At 42.1% G+C, this 20811-nt stretch overlaps 2 protein-coding genes across 4 annotated transcripts in view; both read left to right on the top strand.

Annotated features, from left to right (window-relative positions):
* LOC116845663 (dexamethasone-induced Ras-related protein 1) overlaps positions 1-18040 on the top strand; it is a 32526-nt gene extending 14486 nt beyond the window's left edge. For all 3 annotated transcript variants that reach the window (XM_032818652.1, XM_032818654.1, XM_032818653.1), the window contains 5 exons: positions 2994-3280; positions 5259-5416; positions 11994-12183; positions 13319-13529; positions 14189-18040. In XM_032818652.1, coding sequence (XP_032674543.1) covers positions 3144-3280; positions 5259-5416; positions 11994-12183; positions 13319-13529; positions 14189-14401 — 909 coding nt within the window. In that variant the 5' untranslated portion in view covers positions 2994-3143 and the 3' untranslated portion in view covers positions 14402-18040. The remainder of the gene's footprint in view (positions 1-2993; positions 3281-5258; positions 5417-11993; positions 12184-13318; positions 13530-14188) is intronic.
* A 967-nt stretch (positions 18041-19007) lies between these two features.
* LOC116845664 (peroxisomal membrane protein PMP34) overlaps positions 19008-20811 on the top strand; it is a 5633-nt gene continuing 3829 nt past the window's right edge. The window contains exons 1-3 of the mRNA XM_032818655.1: positions 19008-19427; positions 20177-20457; positions 20548-20608. Coding sequence (XP_032674546.1) covers positions 20383-20457; positions 20548-20608 — 136 coding nt within the window. The 5' untranslated portion in view covers positions 19008-19427; positions 20177-20382. The remainder of the gene's footprint in view (positions 19428-20176; positions 20458-20547; positions 20609-20811) is intronic.

Below are 20811 nucleotides of genomic sequence, written 5' to 3'. Positions count from 1 at the left end.
TTTTTTTCAAATCAAAATAGTGCAAAAGCACATGTCGAAAAAACACTTTATCGCGTTCCATTTTTCACAAAGCAAAAGAAATTGTTGTTTAGGAAAATAATTGTGTATGCTGACTGAATGTTATCGAGAAATGTCGAAATTAATCACAAACTACCTGTTTCGTTAGTAATGACTACTAGAACTGTTTGCATTGCCATCTAACATTTGCGGGCGGAAACTAAGTTAAGGTCCTAATATGTTAGATGCAATGAACCAGTATGCACCAAATGTGCAAACACTATCTGTAACGATTGCATCTAAAAATCCTCTAAGATTTTAATATTGTATTTGATTTAACAATACTTGTTTATATTTTTTATATAATCTATAATTTGTGGACTTAGATTAAAACATAAATTTTTTTCTTTTTCCGATTATTTGTCTTTCAGTGTATTTTATTTCAACACTGTCCACATTGTGTTCATTTTATAATTAGTTAACGTTTTCTTTTAGATTACTGAAAAACTGAGACTATTGTTATAGATATCTAGTTGTAATATAATATTTGTGAAGTATTATTTTCGAAAAGTATTATTTTCGAACTATAAAACGTTTTTCTTTTTACTTTTATTATCATGTTAAAAATGGCAAAAATTTATTGGAGTCCGCCAGACCCCACTATAGCTTGACTAAAAAGGCATTGTACCTGTTACGGGTAAGAAATTGACCAACCACAGTTCATTATTTTTAAAATAATTGACTGTAATTAGTCAGTTTATTACGGCTTAAAGATTAAAGCAAGATTATGGACAAGGGATAAGGTTATTCTGCAATTTCTTAACGCTTGCGTTATAACTGTAACGCAAGCATTACGTGCGCGCGCGCGCATTGTCACGTAGATATAACACATAATACAATATCTGCTATTGTCGTTAAAAGTTACAAACAATCGTTAAAAGTTACAAAATAAACGCACTGCACTGAGAAAAAAGACTTGAAAATTTATTTTTGTGAGGTAAAAGTGTATTCCACGGAAATAAACTTTATATCCCACAAATAAATTCACAAGTATATTTTTTCAGTGTGGTCTTTCTTATCGCGGAACTCTCGAATGATGATGTCAGAAGCGGGAACACGAAAAATTCATGCGAAATACAAAATAAAAGAAAAGGTTTATAAAGTGATCTTTGGGGTCAATTGAGCACATTTATATGAAATATTTCATAAGAACCTTCTTTTTATTATGTAATATGTATATATAACAATCGATAAATAATCGTAAAAATTAACACAACCTTTCTTTATAGATTACCATTTCTTATGATATTGTCACGTTAATTTTATGATTATTTACTGATTAGAATAAAGTGAAAGTTTTCAGGATATTTTATAAATATATCATATATTTACCTAAATAATGTTGAATTAATTAGAAGCGAAGAAAACTGGTAAACTTTTTACGTTTCTCTCGTTTCATAGTTTTCATTAATCGCATCTTACAATCCTGATATATCTTTAAGAAAAAAATTAATAATGAGAGCACACATCCTTTTTTTATGGATTTTTTCATATACATGTGTCAGTATGCTATATTATTATAAATTTAAAACGCGCACGAAGCAGACGAGGACGAATATGTTTCGACCAGCTGAATTATGTAGGACTAGTTCGTATTTTCAGCGTGTAACGTACGCGCCTATTCTCAAAGTTATTTTAAAATATTCCAGGATACGCTTAAGGAATCTTAACCCCCCAATCCTCATGACACCTACACGCTGTTCGAGCCAAGTTTGCCCGCGTTTATTTAGCGTGTCTCCCCGAAACTTTTTCGTCGGCATAACAAGCATTCTCGTTAAACTTTAGCGAAATTCGCCGGGCATACAATGTTCGCCAACGATTTACCGAAAATTATATAATCGTAGGGAAAGTATTGAAAAATATAAATGCCCCGACTACCGCCGCCGCTACTTTTCACCGCTCACAATACTCTCGACCTCCGGAAAAATGGAATTTTTTTCAATACGCTGTTGTTGCCAACAACTTCCGGACGTTTCTAATGTCGTCGAAAAGCAAGCGAAAATATTCAAAAGAACTCGTAAAGAGATTTTGCGAAGTGTCTGGTACATTCGCCGTCCTCTTTTATTTCCCTCCTCGTCGCTTTAATAAAAATATTTTTGCCGGAGTCTCTGCCGCTATGAATCAATTCGAGCAAATCCAATCGGACTACGTGCATTCAAACTTGGATGTCTCGTATATCTCATTCTTTCCACGCTTCGCGATTCCTTCGGGATGTACGATATTCATGTCTGGACACGCTTGTCATCCTTCTATTTATTGAAGAATTCAATTTTTTTAATATTAGTGTTGTCGCGGCTAGCTGCGTCGCATGAAATGCACGTTACTAGCAGACAGAAAGAGAGAGAGGTGGAGAACTATGTAACGCTCTATCAAAGCTCCAAATAATTCTCGAAATTCAGTGAAATATGTGTGGATTTTCCGAAATTCAATACAGTCTGGCGTTAGTGAACACAGTCGAAATTCTACGTGAAATGTAAACAACATTAATTCCCTCGTCATTAAAATATTTCCATCAACATTAACGTCGATTAACATTCCGTTAGTCCGTTGATTAGCATATTGAAGCTAGATAGTTCTTTCGGACGATAGAAAATATTTTAAACCGCATCTGTATTGCTCCAAAATGTTGGAAACAACGCGACTCCCGAGAGGAAACACCATTTTTTCTACACGACGCTACATCGCACACAATATAGAACGACGTTTCTGTATCCATCGAACTATAGGGAAACTCGGAAATTCAACACCGCTCTATGATCTACTCGAGACTCGTGCCCCAAGAGATAGAGAGGCAGAGACAGATAGATAGCTGGATATATATATATATATATATATATATATATATATATATATATAGAGGGAGAGAGAGAGAGAGAGAGGGAACAGCAGGAGGGTTTAATATCGCATTCACAGACACGTAATTCCCGTTTCCGCAGCTGGAGGCGTGCGGCCGACTTCTGTGCTGCGTGCAGAGGCTCTGCAGAAGCGGAAGTGCAGCCGACGAACCCGAGCGTCGGATCAACCGCGGTCGGCGAGGCGCGCAAGCGGAGCCAGAGGTGGATGGTCCCTCGGGCCCGGAGGATGGAATGCTCGCTATGCCTGTCAGCCCGAGTCCTGCGTCCACCTCGTCGCAGGAGGACGCCTGCAAGCCGCCACCGCGTAACTGCTACCGTCTCGTTATGCTCGGCAGTGCCCGCGTTGGAAAGACCGCTATTGTAGCACGGTAATCGTCAAGTTTCGCTCGAATCGCGACCCTCGGCTTTAATAAACTCTTGATCCATCCCGTCCTTTTTTTACCCTTCTCTCAATTGTCGCTCCATCGCCCTCTCGTCTCGCTATTATAACTTTTATCGTGCTTGCTAAATCTCTTGGAGTAAAATCTCACTCCGAGTGAAAAGTGGCAGTATTTTCACTTGACACAATAGTGAAAACATTGCTACTCGAAATCGCAAGAGTGAATGTTTCTACTCAAGCTCAGAGTGGATTCTGACTCCATATGAGCGAATGTTTCAATCGATTGGAGTATATATGTGCTTGGAATACATCACATTTACTCTTCAATTTTCAATGAAAATATACACTCGACAATTCAGAGTGGAGAATTTCATCTGCACACGGAGAAAATATTATAATTTCTTTTTTCATATAAATTTTTTTCCTATTTTACGACGGTCCAATTTTCTTTTCCAGTGGTCCAGGAAAAAATTATGTCAGTAAGGTCTATCTTGCTAAAGATTTAGTAAATCTCGCTAGAAATGTAATAAATTTCGCTAAAAATAAAGCAAGTGTTTTAATAACACATTTCAATATCTCTGAAATATAAGTAGCGTATATAAAATGAAAGGACAGTGAATTACTGCAAAATCTATTCGGTTTATTCCTCGATCACGAAACCCTGCAGTAATTTTTATTAAAACGTAAATCGTTGGTCACTCTTCCTTTCGAGTGAAAACTTCAGTCCAAGAAATTTGGAGAGTATCTCACGGATTATCATTTTCGCGAAAGTAGAACACTGTTTCGCGTGTAGTTGCATTTTCCCGGAATTACGTTTGTTTGTTTGCAACTTTTGCATTTAGTCTCTCGCGTGTTTCCAGGAAGATTCTCTGTAAACGCACGAGAAATTCTCTCGGGCCTATTCCGGCAAATCCGAGAGGCGCTCCTCGCGATGCGATCCCTACCTAGATATTCCGTACGGCTCGCTGCTCTCCCCGGGTCTTTAAACGATTTCCGTTCGTCGCGCTCCCTTTCGCAGATCGATTACTAATAGTGCGAACAATGTAATTCAATTAATCTTTGAAGCGCACCCGCGGCTCACCGTCGGTGCGCGCATTATTGTGTTTACCGTTGTGTGTACGCGAACACGTACGGGTGCGCCACACGAGAGAATATCGAAAAATCGGCCACGTGTTTCCCGGCTAACAAAGAGCGATCCTTTCGAACAGGCGGATCAGCCTGTTAAAAGCTGCGAGCTAACGACGTTTCTTTCCCCATCGACGAGCAAATCGGGGCGGGCGCGGGTTTCGTGCGGCGTCATTACAGGAGGAAGAGGATAGAACCCATCGCCGCCGCTACCACCGTCCGATGAACGTCGCGACACCGCGAAATGTTGAAAATTTGCGGCGCACGGCCAGTCCAAAGTTATGCCGACCATCCTAAATTGACCGCAATTACGCGGCCCACGCATGCTAAGCGAATTTTTCGTTCGTGCGCGCGTAGATAGCGACTACTAACGAGGCCATTTCGGAAGCCGAAATATAGACGCCTGTATGGCCGCCCGCGCTCTCGACCAAATGCGAGTTTTTAAATACTCGGCATTATATTGGTTAAGTCCGTGTGTTTATCGCCCAATTGGACGCGTAACAGAGAAAATACATTTAAATAATTAAAACAGCCGCTTTTAGCCGCGAGAGAGATAAAGAGCGAAGGAAAAACACGGGCATCCTAATTTTCCGACGCGTTTGAGGCGTGATGGATGCGCCCGAAATCACGATACTGTGCGCTGATTTTGTTAGGTGAAGTAAAACAAATTCGGAGATAGATACACGCCCAAATACAAGACTCAAAGGGAGCAGCCGATAAAAAGAACAAAAAAACGAACAAAAAATAAATAGACTAGAGAAGTGTAAAGAGATCAAAATGGCCAGGCATGTCCGCGTCAAGCACACATGGATCGTGTAAAATCTTTGCCGCTCACGTTCCAGGTTTCTGTCCAACAAATTCGAGGAGAGCTACACGCCGACGATAGAAGATTTTCACAGGAAGCTCTATAGGATCAGAGGCGAGGTTCACCAGCTTGATCTCCTGGATACAAGCGGAAACCATCCGTTTCCGGCCATGCGACGATTGTCCTTCCTGACGGGTAAGTCCATCGCCCTCTCTCCTTACCGCAAGAGAGAGTGCGCTGCTCCGTTCCGCGTGACCGTTCGCAAATAAAGAATAAAAACAAAAAGGAAGAAAAAATGAAAGAGAAAAAACAACGAAAGGGGAAGAAAGTAAAATATCCGCGAGTTCCACAAAAATATCCGAATACACAGTTTCCGACGATATTCAAATTCCAATTCTCCTACCCCTTCCGTACCCCCACGTCTACCAACGGCGGCTTGTATTGCCGCTTTCGACGCGGCGAATATTGACTTGACAAACTTAATGGATATTTAAGCCCCTCCGTACGGGCGAATGGAAATTGCACGTTAGCGAGCGACGCGCGTTGCAAATGTGCCGCGATGCATCTTGTATGAGAACGTGCCAGACTGCGGCGCGCGGTTGAAAGAAACAGAAGAATAAAAATATACAGCCCCTAAAGACGCGGACAATTTTTTGCGACGAGTAAGGCTTCGTGAATCTTTAAGGGTCCCGAGGAGACGCGGAACATTTATTATAGCTCTCTGTTCGCATAAAAATTAACACAGCCTTTCTAATCCCGACACGTGCGCTCCTCCTCTACGGCCTGAGAGAAAACTTTCGTTCTTCGCGACGGAGGGTGAGGGAGCAGCGCCTAAAATCGCGCTACCGATTTTGCCACACGTACACAGGGCGCGTTGCTCGAGAAGTTTCACGGCTCTTGCGAAATCTCGCAACGCCGACAACGACAGTTCGCCGTGCGCGCGTGGGAAAAGTTCGGGGAAACGCTGCCCCGGGTGATACCGGTCGGCCGTTACGAGAATTTCAGACGAGGCACGGATACGAAGTTAACGCGTTCAGCACCGCGTGGATTTCGATTAAATTTGCAGAGACCTAAGCGCGGATTATGCTCCCAAAGTTACAGCGCGAAATTCAATTTTCAATAAATTAAAGACTTGCGCGGCGGTCAGTGGCCGAGATAACGGCCTGACCTGCTCAAGTACCTAGAGAGACAGCAGCTGCTACATTATCTCACTTATTTTCATTGATTTACTCCTTAAAAAGGCACTCCTCTCTAATCCCGTATATATATATCCCCTTAATAGTGCAATATATATCCTGAATCTTACTATAAATTCAATCTCTTCTCTCTTTCTTCCCTATCCTAAAGCTATTCTCGATTAAACAGTGGAGGATAAACCGTTCTGGCGACGAACCTTCGAAATATACCGCATTAGTTAATCGATTCTCTATAAACGGCACAGACAAATCCCTAATTATAGTTCGTCGTCTTTCAACCTTGTATTAATGAAACACGTTAGTCGTATATCGTAACACGGGTCACCGACGATCGTCGATGGTATTCAATGCGTCGAAGGAGGGTTGCTCGACGAGGGTCGTAGGAGCGAAGGCTTAAAGGCGAGTGATAAGTGGCCGACAGTCTCGAAGGACGTTGTATCTCGGCGAAAATGCTGAGGAAAGTGTACGGACTATGCGCGCTCGATAACTCAGTTTAGTCCATTGGCCGTGCTCTTTACTGCCCGATAGAACTCCTTTGATTTCGCATGTAGATCTCGAATTCTCCCCGGCGCGTCACACATCCCGACGCTCACCTCCAGCCCGATAACTCGATATCGCGCCGCAGTGTTGGACGCGCGACAATTGCATCGCTTGTCGCTTGACAAGATGGAAGACTCTCGTCGACCTGACTGAAAATACATACTTGCGCGCGCGGATATACACACGAACGTCGTACCCACCGGCGAACCGGAGGGTAATCCAAGTTACGACCTATGCATAGCGCGCAATTCCCAAAACGATGCTACATTCGGCAAGACAGCAGCGAATTACTGCACGGGCGCGGAACGCGAGCTACTCCCGCCTCGGATACGGCAATTTCATTTTTTTGCCCGGAGGTATGACGAGTTGATAAATACGGGTTCGATTTATCACAAAGCCACGAATATTTTCCTTTGTCGTTCTGCGTCGTTTTGTCGCTTTCATTCCATCGCTCTTCTTATGTTCGTTTTATCTATTAAATTATATTGTATAATTTTTCGCTAATTTGTTTTAATTCCTCTAATAATAATTTTACTTACGTAACGAGACCCCGGAAGAACCCGCGTGGAATATTTCGCGATTATTACCCAATTATCACCCGATCATTAATTATGTAATATTGTATAATAAAACATAATACTCGACGACGGAATGACTGCGGTCCAGAATTGTCGACAATCACGGTACGCCCGCGGGGCCTTTAAGTATACGAATTCGCCGTCACGATGAAATGGAAATGCGCAAATTGCACCGGACAGAACCGATACTCGTCCCTCACGAGTTATTGCTCCATATACGCCCAGGGAACGGCGGGGTGTCGCGTGTCACGGACATAGGGTGACCTCGCACAGGAGCGCTTGACGAAATTAGACACGTAAATCCGAGGAATTTTTAAATTGCCGTCCGCGCGCGCACGGAAATCAAGAAAGCCACGTCGATGGGAATTTCATCGCGGCGTGTTTAGTTTTGTATTCCGTCCGGGGCGCTCGCGTGCCGCAGCAGAAATTCCGCGCATTCGTGCCGGGAAGTCACGGACTCCGCCGCGTTTTCCGCGTTCGCATTCGCCTCGGCGGCGCCGCGGAGATCTCTTAATAATTCGTACATATCGTCCGCATTTCGACGGAAACTTTTATCGCGCTAAAAACTTTCCCGCCCGCAGAGACATAGGCGCTGACGATGATACGTTTGTGCGCCATTATACACGGAAAAAGAGATGTCAGTTTAACTCAGTGTAACTCAGTGTAACTGAGTAGGAATCGGACAGAAAACTCAGTGACGAGAAATAACATCTCTGTTACTGAAAACATTCGTGTGAACGTTCAGTCGCGTTGAAACTCGCAGTTGAGACAATTGGAGAAATCCATGGAGCATTAGTAGAAATCTCCTGCAGGAATCTTTCCGTCTTCTTCCTGACAACCGAGAGTTTTTCGTCTGGTGCTCAGTTAACAAAAGATTCAGCCACTAACGCACATGTTTTTTTTCCATGTAAACACGGCGAGATAGATGCCTCACTCCTTAAGTCGAACGTTACATGATTTTCGATCTTGTACATAACACTTGAGATTAGAAATCACATAAGTAATTCTAATTATAATACGGTAGGGTTAAATGGCTTTAAATCATAATGATTTCAACCTTATTCGTATGCGTATGCATCAGACTAAAAATCGTAATTTTCGACTCAAGGAATGGCAGAGTATCCATGGCGCCGTGTATGTGCTCGTCGAGAACGACCAAGTCGTATCGGGAGTATCGCGTTCGCGCTGAGAAGTTGTGCGTTTCCCGCTAATCGTTTCCGTGTGTGCAATTTCGAGCGCTTTTCTTCCCGAAATCCGTAATGTTTGCGAGCGACGTCGTATCTCGGCGGGGCGAATTTTATGTGCGATAAACGATACCGCGAACGTGCTCCTGCACGCGCGGCCACAGATCGGCTTACGGCGTCGAAAACGCGAAAAGTCGAATTGGCGAGTCGCGGATTCGCGTCGAACTACGTCTGAACACGGACCAACGCGGCGATATGACCCCGATTCGTAGACAATGAGCCTCCGGACGCGACGGCTGTTGCGAGAAGAGAGAATTCCTTTCGACACCAAAGACGCGAACTTTGCCGGCATAATAGCTGACACACATATATTTTCATCTAGCGACGGGAACAATAACGGGGCTCGCTGGAGCGGGAATAAAATGTCGTGCTACGATACAGGCGGCTGGGATTTTCGTCACCGACAAGTCGAATTTAAGAGATTTCACGACGACATAACGGCGCGACGGGGTGAAACGCAACGGTGTGAACTCGGGTCGATCGCGATTTAAAAGGCTGCACTCGCGTGAGAAAAACAGGCTTCTTTATATTGCGTTCTAGTCAGGATTGGGAAGTAATGGAGATTGTAACGAGTCGATACTGTTTGAGTTACGATAACAGTAACGGTGCACGAAGAGAGTGTTATAGTTTTGTTATACTGTGTGTTTTTATTAGTGTTGGAACAGAGATTGTCACACAGTATCTTACAAAGGAACATGGTAAACTTTTTTGGAAACGTAGCAATTTTTTAATGAGTAAAATTGAAAAGAAACAAATTTAATGGACAAAACTTTAAAAATAAATTAAAATAGAATAAATCAAATCACACTTCAGTTTTTAAGATACAAATATCACATGAAATGAAAGGATAATAAATTATTGCAGAACGTTGATCTAATCCTCGGCTATGAAATTCTAGTATGTGTGAGTTTTATTGGATCAAATTACCGTGGATCAAATTACTTTTAACAAGAAACTTTCCTAACTCTCGTTCTCTAGTAGAGAAGAGATATCTAGCGAGCTTAAATTGGATGCTACGATATCTTTGACCCCGTTGACCTACCAAATTTTTCGCGAGCCCATTAATATGTTTAACATATTTATCCGGATAGAAAGTTGTTTTCTTGCTTAAAATTCGCAAAGTTCGGGAATTACACATACACACACACACACACACATACACACGGATATATAACGCGAAGTCCATACCAGAAAGAGTACATATTCGACATGTGGAGCTATCCGTTGCACGCCAACTCCACAAAATTAATGTAGTCATTCGATATATATAAATTCAAATAATTAAATTCATACTAACACATAATTAATATAATTCAATTTGAATTACTATACACACATATATATATACACACATATATAGAACGTAATACAGTAATTATGTAATACGTTAACGATGAATTCTTGATGACAAGACGAAAACGTCAGAGTGGCGCGCCGAAGCGACACTATGCCACTAATGCAGAGTTAACGACAACGTTATTATTACATGAGACGCTTAGCGGCATCTTTTAGCGGGAGGATACGCTATAATAAAACCAAGTGGAGCGGCGCTTATGTGTTGGCAAAGTGACGTTATTACCGAGCTTACGTACCCAGCTCGTCGAGTTTCCCAATGGACGGGCTTTTTGTCCGCCCCGAGAACAGCCAGTTGATCCTGCTGGCCCTTTTGTTCGCGACGCGTTTTTGTCGGACGGTATACGAGCGGCATACGCGAGCGGCTCGCCCGCGAACGCGAACACCGTCACCCGGAATCGTTACCGTCGCCGTCGTATCGCCGTCGTGGTCATTGTCGTTAGAGAGGGTGGATTTATAAATACACAGTGTGTGTGCGTGTGTGTGTGTCTGCGTGTGATACCGCACCCCCTTGTCGCTGTGGAAATAAATCCATCGGGATACATAAATATTCATAATCCATAACGTGCGTGTCGCGCATGTGACTCGCGTGATCGCTATAATTAGTCTGTATGCAACAGCGTGCAGCAACGTGACTTCCCGACCGGTTCAAAATAATTGCAACCCTTGTCGCATAATGAACGCCTGCGAGAGAGCTCGGTCCGCAAATAAGAGAGAAAGAGAGAAAGAGAGAGAAAGATAGTTTATTTACGCCCTGGGGTAAAAAACCCTTAAGCTACAAAAGAAAATAAATGGCATATAGTTTAGCTTTACATAGAAAAAGTTTACATAGAAAGAACTAGCCAAATTGTATTAATAAGAAAATGTAAGCAAAATAGGGCCGTTTAACATAGCGAGGAAGTCGATAATAATATTAAGTCAAAAAGATATTTTACGCAAAGCAAGCAAACGGCCAGAAAAATGTAAAATATATAATAAAGCGCACCTTAAATAACTAATAAGCGTGAATCAATAGTAAATAAATATAAAACTCAAAAAATAAACAAGTATAAATAAGAAACACAGAACGGAAAATTTACTGGCCTAACATAAACGAGTACAAACAGGCGAAGTAACAAAGATAGAGGTTACGTAAATCAACGGGAAAAAAGATACGCTCGGACAAGCCAGGAATAGGTATTAAGGTAGGTAACGGATCTCCAAATTTAGCAAATGTTATAGCAGAGCTCTTCTAAAATTAGAGAGAGAGAGAGAGAGATGCGTCGATTGTGTCAGCAAAAAAAAAAAAAAGAGATTACGTGCTGTTTGAATTTCTCGAAGCGAAATCTCACCAAAAACGAGTGAAAATTCACTCGAGGCAAAAGTAAAAGTATAGTCACTACAAAGAATAAATATTTAACGAACCTAGAGCGTGAATTCTGAATTTATATGAGTAATTTTAGTCGATTAATTTAAATGTCATGTCTGTCGCAACGACGATAAAAAATATAAGATTCACTGTTGAATTTCGAATGAAAATACTCTGCGATTCGGGATTTAATCTCTATGAGTAAAAAAGGCATTCGGCCATGAATGATGTGATTGTTGCTTCGTTTTTTGAGCGAAATTTCACTTGAAAAAATTTAGAAAGTATATGTGGTCTACACCAAATTTATTAATCCACAAAAAAACGTACATACACATAGTTGCATCCACTAGTCGTGAATCAAATTAACCGATGTAAATTAACTCGCATTAATTTACATTGATTTGTGTCATCGATAATGCAGTGACGGTATTTGCGTGCGTGAAGTCACACCGCGTGATTAAAGTAAACGCAATCGACCAGCGCGAGACTCGACACCGGTAACCGATTTCGCAGGGGACCTCTTCGTCGTGGTGTTCAGTATGGACTGTCGGGAATCTTTCGAGGAAGCCATCAGGCTGAGAGAGGCGATCCTCGAGACCAAAGTGAGCGCGACTCAAAGTGCCACGAAGAGCAGGAGCAGAAGCCACTACAGCCTGAAAGTCCCTATGGTCATCGTCGGGAACAAATGTGATAAAGATGTAAAGTACGTTCTACGTGTCGAGGACTTGCTTACCATGCTCGTCTTTCGTCGCTTGTCATTGCGCCTCAGGCCCATATCAATAGTCGTTATTTAAAACTTGCCTCAAGTGAGATACTCATTTTAGTCAAATGAGTCGTGAGTTTATGCGAGTTGTTTATGCGAGTATTTAAACTATAAGAGTATAATGATTATATTTAGCTTACAAGTACACCTACCCAAGGTTACACTCCGATTTCTTTCTAATTTGTCGATTTGTACAAATGTAGAAGTACAAAAAATATTTAGGTCATATTTTTTCATTTTGGCTCACTTTGAGTTTCACGGGCAGTTTATAGCTTTTTAATGTTCTCACTCCTATCATTAACAAAAATGCATAAGACATACAATTGAATACAAGATATAGTTAAACAATTTTAACAAAATCGACCACTCAAAGTGGGCCAAAATGAAAAAATATTACCTAAATATTTTTTTGTACCTCTACAATTGTGCCAAATTAGAAAGAAATCGGAGTGTACCTTTTGGGTAGGTTTACTTGTTAGATAAGTTTTCCAGTAGAATCACGATTGCAAATATAACGACCGATCAATAGTCGTTAACTTGTTTCACGTGAGATACTCAGATCAAAATTTGAGCCATGTTGATAGTTGTTACTTAAAAACTTGCCTCATATAAAATGTCTAAATTTATATTCAGAGCTGGATTAGAAGTTTGCAGTTGAATTATGATATACATGACGTTTATATCTATAATTACGATTCAACTGTGAAAACTCTCATCTAACTCTGAATTAAGTAGCTCGCTTGAGACGATTTTCAAGTAATAACTTTTAATAAGAGTCTTGAGGAGTTAAATATGACTTTTTCAGTTAAATTATATAACATTGTATTTGTAATAATTCAACTGAAAAATTTACGCTTGACTCTAAATTGAAATTTGGATATCACGCTCGAGACAAACTTCAAATAACGACTATTAATACAGGTTAATATCGCGTGACCCAACTGGAAAACTCAGATCTGATTCTAAATTCAGATCTGAGGATCTCACGCGAGACAAATTTCAAGTAACGACTATTTATACGAGCCTCAGAGTTACGTAATTGTTTGAATAATGCGTCTTGTGGTCATCGTTGCAGGACGGTCACCGTGGAGGAAGCCGAGCAATATTGCGTGAGCCAAGACGAGTGTTGTATTTTCGTGGAGGCTTCCGCAAAAAGGAACTATCACGTGGACGAGCTCTTTTATCAGTTATTTGTGGTGGCGGGTCTACCGCTGGAGATGGCGCCGAATCACCACAGAAAAGTGCCGCTCACCTTCGGCTCGCCCACTATGCTACCACCGTCGCAGGTACGTGAAGAAAAAGAGAGACAATTGCTCTCCTCTGTTTCTCTGTACACACGGCATCATGGATACCCGAACATTTACTAGATCGAGGATCATACGATTTTCAGGTATACATAATACACATAATACTTGAAATTGATAAGGAGTAGGTGTGTGGATGAGTATGAATGTGGTAGATGAAATGTAAGCCAAGTCCCTTTCTGGCATTGTAAGTTGAAGTAATGTAGTATTATTACTTGAAATTGAAAATTGTACAAATAACTCTGATTATAATAGAGTTATAATGCCGTTAATTATAACGATTTCAATCTTATTCTTACACGCATAAAGCCGAAAATCCTGTGACTCTCGATCTAGGGAATGTTCGGGTATGCATGACGTCGTATGTACAATGCTCGGAAAAGAAAAATTCGCTTCTACGCCGATGTTTCTGCGAGATTGATTAACCGCTTCCGGGAGTTGACCGAAACCCGTCGCGCCGAAAATCCGATTAAAACTAACGAAGCGCGCAAAGGATACGAGACATTGTCTTGCCGGAGTCGAGTCATGCGCGCGATCGGTCGATCGATCGATCGAACGAATGAACGAACGAACGAACGAGGATTATCGCGCGATATCGAGCCGTGGAGGAGTCTGAAAAGCGACCGCTTTTGTTTTTCCAGCCGCGACACAAAGCCACTCTCAGTATAAAACGCCGGCTGAGCGACGCTTGCGGCGTCGTCGCGCCGAACGTGCGTCGTCCCAGCATTAGGACGGACTTGATGATCATGAGAACGAAGACGTGCTCGCTCGCGGCCGGAAATGAGAACAACGCGCCAGGATCCAGGATCACGCTGAGAACATCGGAGTCGAGGAAGGCCTGCTCGATACAGTGATATAGCTCGCGGACAATTCTCGCGGGCAAATGTCGAGGGATACGAGGTTACACGCGCGTTAACACAAAAGCGATCTTCGGAAACGAGATGTACCCCACTTGTCTCTGGCCGCCATAACGTTGATCGCGATCGCCGCATGAGCGTCGCTCGTGCTTATTACGATTTCATTATCATTTTGGCGTTCGCACACGCCATGTGCTCTCTATCGTTACACTATAAATATATAATCGTGCTTTCTTTCGAACTTCTCTCGCGGGGCGAGAAGGAGTCAGGCTTGTTCAACAGTTTTGGAAGAGATTGTACATACGTTGTAAATTGCACGCGATTACAGAGCATTCGGGATCGTATCGTGCGATCGCCAAAGTTCAGCCGCGAACAGACAAGCAGCGGGACGAGAATACTCGCAAACGAAGATCGCCGAGGGAAAATCATATTTAAACCGACCACGCTACTCGCCTTAATTAATTAACGGAATATAGCTTTAGCGTAATGTCCCGAAGGTAACACATATAATTAACTTAAGATGTGACCGAGGGAGAGAGAGAGAGAGAGAGAGAGAGAGATAAACAAAGAGAGAGATAAAGGTAAGCCGTTACGTTAATTAATCGTCGTCGATCAAACACTTAACGGGAAATCGATACGCTAGCGCGGGTGAGATCGTTTGACATTCGATCGCAGGGTCCTTCTCCGACAGTAGCGGGATGATCAAATCGCTCACGAAAGAGCACCCACCCTCCTCTCGCATTGGGGTATAATCTATATCGAAATCACTCTCGACGAGATCAAGGAGTTGCGAACAAAGAAAATTGTCAGCGTCACGTCTCGTACAAGAGAGAACGCGATGAAAAAGCTTTTACCGAATTAGTTAACTGCGCCCATCGTAGCCTCGCGCGAGTTCCGGCACGCGAAGAAGAAGCGACATTATAGAGGCAAAAGAGAGAAAGAGAGAGAGAGGGGGGAGAGAGAGAGAGAGAGAAAGAGAGAGATCCAGAACGTTGTAATTTCGCTAACAGCGTTGGATCCGAAGAATCGAGGAATATTCGAAGCCGTATTACGCCAATCCTTCCGCTGAATCTTCCTTGTGCTCGTACGCGCTTAGAGCTTTCGTACATAAATTGCCGCAATCGTAGATTTAAGGTATAAACTTAAGCTGAAAAACCAGTCGGGATATTGCTTTAAGATTGTTCTAGCTAGAAGAAGATTGACGTGACCGTATGAATAGGATTCAGATTGAGTTTTAACCAGATGAATTTTAGTTATTTTTACATGCGATCAAATTTACTGGTAGTTTTATCTTCTTCTAAGGTACACAAAACTATATAGCAAAATCCAGATTGATCCTTCAGCAAAAGTTTACGTCTTATGTCTATGGTTACGGCAATCCACATGCGAGAGCCCTTGGATAAACCCTTACGAGTGCCAGTGGATTCTTGGTTTGAGTATGTATTACGGCCCCCTTTATCGAAAGGATCACGTGTTTGTCGTCCACGTCAGTTTTGTGTATTCGCGCGGCGCGATCAGGGAGACCATGTTCACTAATGACGAATCGCGCGCTAAACGTGCCCCACAATCAATCGATATTTCCGTACCTCGACCTCCTTTTCCATGCATCTCGAACTTGTTAAAACGTATCAGACTAACACGCGAAAATTATCCCCCCATCGCTCGCGTGTAATTTAGTGGAACCGCGAGCAAGACGAAGGGACACGCGAAACGTGGAATATCTCAAGTCGGAAAAGTCTCATCCGATTTCCATAACGAGAAGAATAATTCATTCGTGGCCGAGTTTGAACGGTTTCTCGCCGCGTTATTAATCGAACAGAGAAGCGAGCACGTTTATTTGACAAAAGGAAATTGTGTTCAACGTATACATCTACATTGAGGAAGAAGAAATGTTTAAAAAATAGTATTGGGTAGGTATGGACAATGTATTTATTTGGATCCAAATTCTTTCACGTAAATAGAAGAAACAATTACTTTTATGAAAAGTTAAGGTTTTCTGAAGGTTTGAAGAAAATCTGTTTCCCTTATTTGAAAAGTATTTTATATTAATATAAGTAAATATGTTATTTATAATCCATTAAATAAATACTTTTTTTCTTAAATACTTTTTCTCTCTAAAATATTATATTATTTCTTAGATATTTCTTCTCTCAGTGTGTAAAAATTCGGCACGTAGAATTTACCAGACTTTGTGCAGTTATCGTTGATTCTGCCTTCGTCATGATTTTGGAAAAATGCACCCCCTCTCTACGTATCATCAATCGCGCGGATGACCCACGACCGATGTGGTACTGCAAGCACACAAAAACCCGCGACTGTCCGCGAACTTGGATGAAACATCTTTCTTCCTCCCGTAGACTCGACCATACAGTTACTCTCTAAGGTACAATCGACGATTCGACCAATTATAAGCGGCCCATGAGGGGCGACTATAGCCGACGAGCGCAAGGCAAAGTTTCATCGGAACAGAGCTACATCGCTGCGAGCGATAAAAATAAGAAAATAAAAAATTAAATAAACAAGTAAAAGTGATTAGTGTCGCGAACATGCGCGATTGTGCTCGCATTTTATATCGAATAAATGACATTTTCTCCATGCCCTCGCACGATTCTTTGAGCAGCTCGTCTAACCCAACGCCAACGTTCCTCCCTCGGGCGCTTCTGAGACGAAGCGGATACCAAAATATCCGCGGTGACGGGCGACCCCGCGTTCCCAACCCGCGATGACACTTTAATCTGCGGAGCGAGAAATCGTCCGCTACACAGACCCGAGTAAAATTGACTTAAACCAGATTTCCATCGTCGCAGCGTTGCCTGCCGGCTACGATTTGTCGATTATCGCCTCCAGCGAACCTACTCTATCTTATTGGTTTGATCGATAACTCGTTAGTCGAATTTTCTCAGGTATTAATCTCTGCAGCACGACGAGGTGGGAATTAATGCTCACTGTATAACGAGATGGATGTGATACCGAATCTCTGCTCGAATGCGTGGGGGTTTGCAAAAATTTTCGCGGCGGAAAAACGCAAATCAGGATTTCAGCGGAGACGGCTATTATCACAGCTTGATAAAATGAATAAATAAATAAAAGAATAAATAAAACGCAAAATATAACAGAAAAATAGAAAAACAGAAAAATATAATAACACAATAACAGAAAAATTATCTGACGAGCGAGCTTTTGTAAAATTCAGTTGGTAACGATCGGCCTTTAGCGGTTGGAAAATACATTTTGCAAACAATTAATAATGACACTTCGTGTGCTTAAAAATGGCTCTCTGACATTTTAGATTAAAAAAGAAAAAAATCATTCATAATTTCGTTCATCAAGAGTAAAAAGCGCTAAAAAATTCTTTTGTCGCCCGGAAGGCAATACAAGAGCGGCTTCAATCAAGCTGGAACTAAAATGGTACGCGATTGAGTTTTCATTTGAAAGTCAACAACGGGCAGAAATAGTACAGTCAAGGTAATTGTGTTAAAAATACGACATTGAAGTATGCGAAGGCTTTCTTTCAGCTTGATGAAATATTTAATAACACGGACTAACTTTGTTCCGTACATAATTTCATAATTATTTAACTTTAAAAGACTCGGAAGCAGACGCCAAGTTTTCATTCACTTTGCATATTGCATTTCCTCCAGGATGGACATCGTAAGAGCTCTCTATCTTACGATATCTTTTTTACAATATTACGTCGTTCACAAGTTAAAACTCTTACAACGCGTTCGTAAAGTTACTTTTTTAAACGGCCACGATAAATTTGTCGGCCATAATCAAGTGATTTTCGGAGAATGACAAAGAAATATAAGAACTAATGCCAACTTTCTTCGTGTTAGTCACAATTTGTGAAATTCACCGTGAGAGATCTCTAAAGAGAAAACTTAAAGAAAATAATCTAATTATTTCAGTTCTCTAAATTTGTGTTAATTATCATCATCGTGGATTCGCGGGATCCACAGAAAAGGTTCGCGATACGCGTTGACAGCGGTTTTCGGTTTAGGAAACGAGGAGGGAACGACAGTAGCGTTCCGCGCAGAACAGTGGAATGTTTAATTAAACTGCGAGACGAGAACTTGGAGAATACCAAACGCCGTGCGGCGTTTGGACCGAGGACTTCTCTCTCTCTGTGCGTCATAGAATTTACGTCTTTACATGCGACACACGGCGGAAAACGAGATATTAACTCCATCTGATTCCACGTACTCGCACGCTCGTCCATTCGCCGCTGTGGTCATTAAAATTTCATCCTCGCATAACGAACTGTTCGTTTTCATAAACAAGTTTACTAGAAACATGCTTGCCCGGCAAATTGAAATTTCGCACAAAAAAGCGAAAATCAAAATCACAGATGTTCGAGACGCGAAGCGTCGCGCTGCCAGGAAGAGTAGAGCTTTTTCACGCAAATTTCCGCGTTTCAAAACTGCGTTTGACCTGTTTTCTTCCCCACTTTTGAAGTTTCTCTAGTACACAGTCTGCCGGTTACCGGGAGGATGAATTACTAACCACCGTTCGCGATCGCGGCCCGCTTCGCGCCACTGCGCATGCTCGTCTGCATCACATCGACCTCGCCGTTACTGAACATGCTGACCGAGCGCGCAGGCGTGCTGGCCATTGCGTGCTCCCTGTCATGTCGTGTATTGGTAACTGCTCGAGTGTTTACGGACGTGAGTCGTGAAAGGTTGATCGGGGATATGGCGTGTGAATCAGCTGAGTAGCCGCACGAAGCGTAGCTCGCGCGAGTTGTCTCATGAACGACAGTGGCGGGTCGCTGGAGTGACGCAACGACGACTGTCGTGCTAGCAGACGATCACTGAAGGCCAAGAAACATGTACTTCGGAAGACTGCTGCTTATATAAGCGACGTTATTTCTTCGTGACATCCGTTCGTCTGCCGCAGTACCGAAGCGTTCGTCGTCGTCGTACAACATACACAATTCCCGGAGTTAACAAACGTTGAGTGTTCGACGTGACGCGCAGTCAAACAATTCGTCGACGTTGGCTTGGACTCAAGTTCAGTCGCATTGGTGAGTGTTGCATGTTAAAAACGGTTGTGTTATTTCGACTAAATTCGTTTTGAGCGCTTTCCTGCTGAAAGCATCATTCTAGATCTCTATTATTCATTGCGTGCTGAAGGAGAATAGAATGATGTAATAGAACGTTTGAAATTAACTTTGCCCTGTCGCGTGACATAAGTAAGCAGGACAAAGGTGACGAAGTAAATCCACGATTGTTCAATCTCTCATTCAATCTTTCATTCAATTGATTTTAAATCGGTGATTGGTACCAACCATTTGTATCAGTATACTAACTTATTGTATTATGTTGATACACATAATATATGTATCAATATTAGAATTTTAATAATGTAAAGGTAATATAACGAGTATGTTATATGACAGCTAAATTACTGAATGGGGAATTATAACATTCATGTAATGTTACTGGCTACTGACCGGCGTAATAATTTTAATATTTATCAAACCTAGTTGCAAACGAATTTCTCTATTACGCTTAATATGTATGCACATTCGTGCATCATAAGTGTCGATTATTTCGAATAAATAATCCGGAATAATCCACCGGAATAATCAACAGTCACGATGTATGAATACGCGCATACACTGTGCGTGATCAAGAAATTGTTTCCGAACTAGGTTTAGTAAATGTTAAGGTTATTATGCCGGATAGTGTGTAAAAACTTACAATTTAATTTTCGGCTAACTTTATGGCTCTACGGATAGATGAGAAATCGTAAAAAGCCAATCTGTTATAGGATAAAGAAAAATCGCTCCACGGCAGAATAACTTGTTAGCCGCCGCGATCGATCGGCACATTTCACGACAATGAGTCGTCAGAATGCGACTCAAATCTCATTAGCCGCGCAGTAGTACCTTCTCGAGATAGCTCGGGATTCTCCGAGTTTACGTTGCAATTCGCGACAAAGCGATCGGGAATACAAGCGTCCGGAAAGCTGCGAAAATGGGTGGCGGCGGGCCGAGCAACAGAAGCATCTTCTCGTACGACACGCTGGTGCACGCGATATCCGGCGCGGCGGTGAGTAAACTTCTCACATGTCGGAAATTCCGCGAACACGCGCATCTCTATCTCTAGCTAGGGGATATAACTCTGACATTTCGTTTCCAGGGTAGCGTCGTCGCGATGGCTGCATTCTATCCCTTGGATACTGTGCGGAGCCGCTTACAATGTAAGCTAAATTTGTACCTAGTACTATCCTATGCGACGGATCAATTATGCACTCGTTTCCCCCGCGGTACATTATGAAATATTGTCAAACGAGCGAGCGAACTTTCGGTTTCATTAAGCCCCCCCCCCCCCCCCTCTCTCTCTCTCTCCCTCCCCTCTCCCCCCTCTTTCTTTCTCCTTCTCTTTCTTTCTCGTGCCTTATTA

The sequence above is a fragment of the Odontomachus brunneus genome, unplaced genomic scaffold (assembly GCF_010583005.1).
Source record: "Odontomachus brunneus isolate Ranch 3 - 2012 unplaced genomic scaffold, Obru_v1 Obru_scaffold_054, whole genome shotgun sequence".
Lineage (NCBI taxonomy): Eukaryota > Metazoa > Arthropoda > Insecta > Hymenoptera > Formicidae > Odontomachus > Odontomachus brunneus.
Note: the sequence above shows the minus strand (reverse complement) of the source record. Positions and strands in the feature narration are given on the sequence as shown.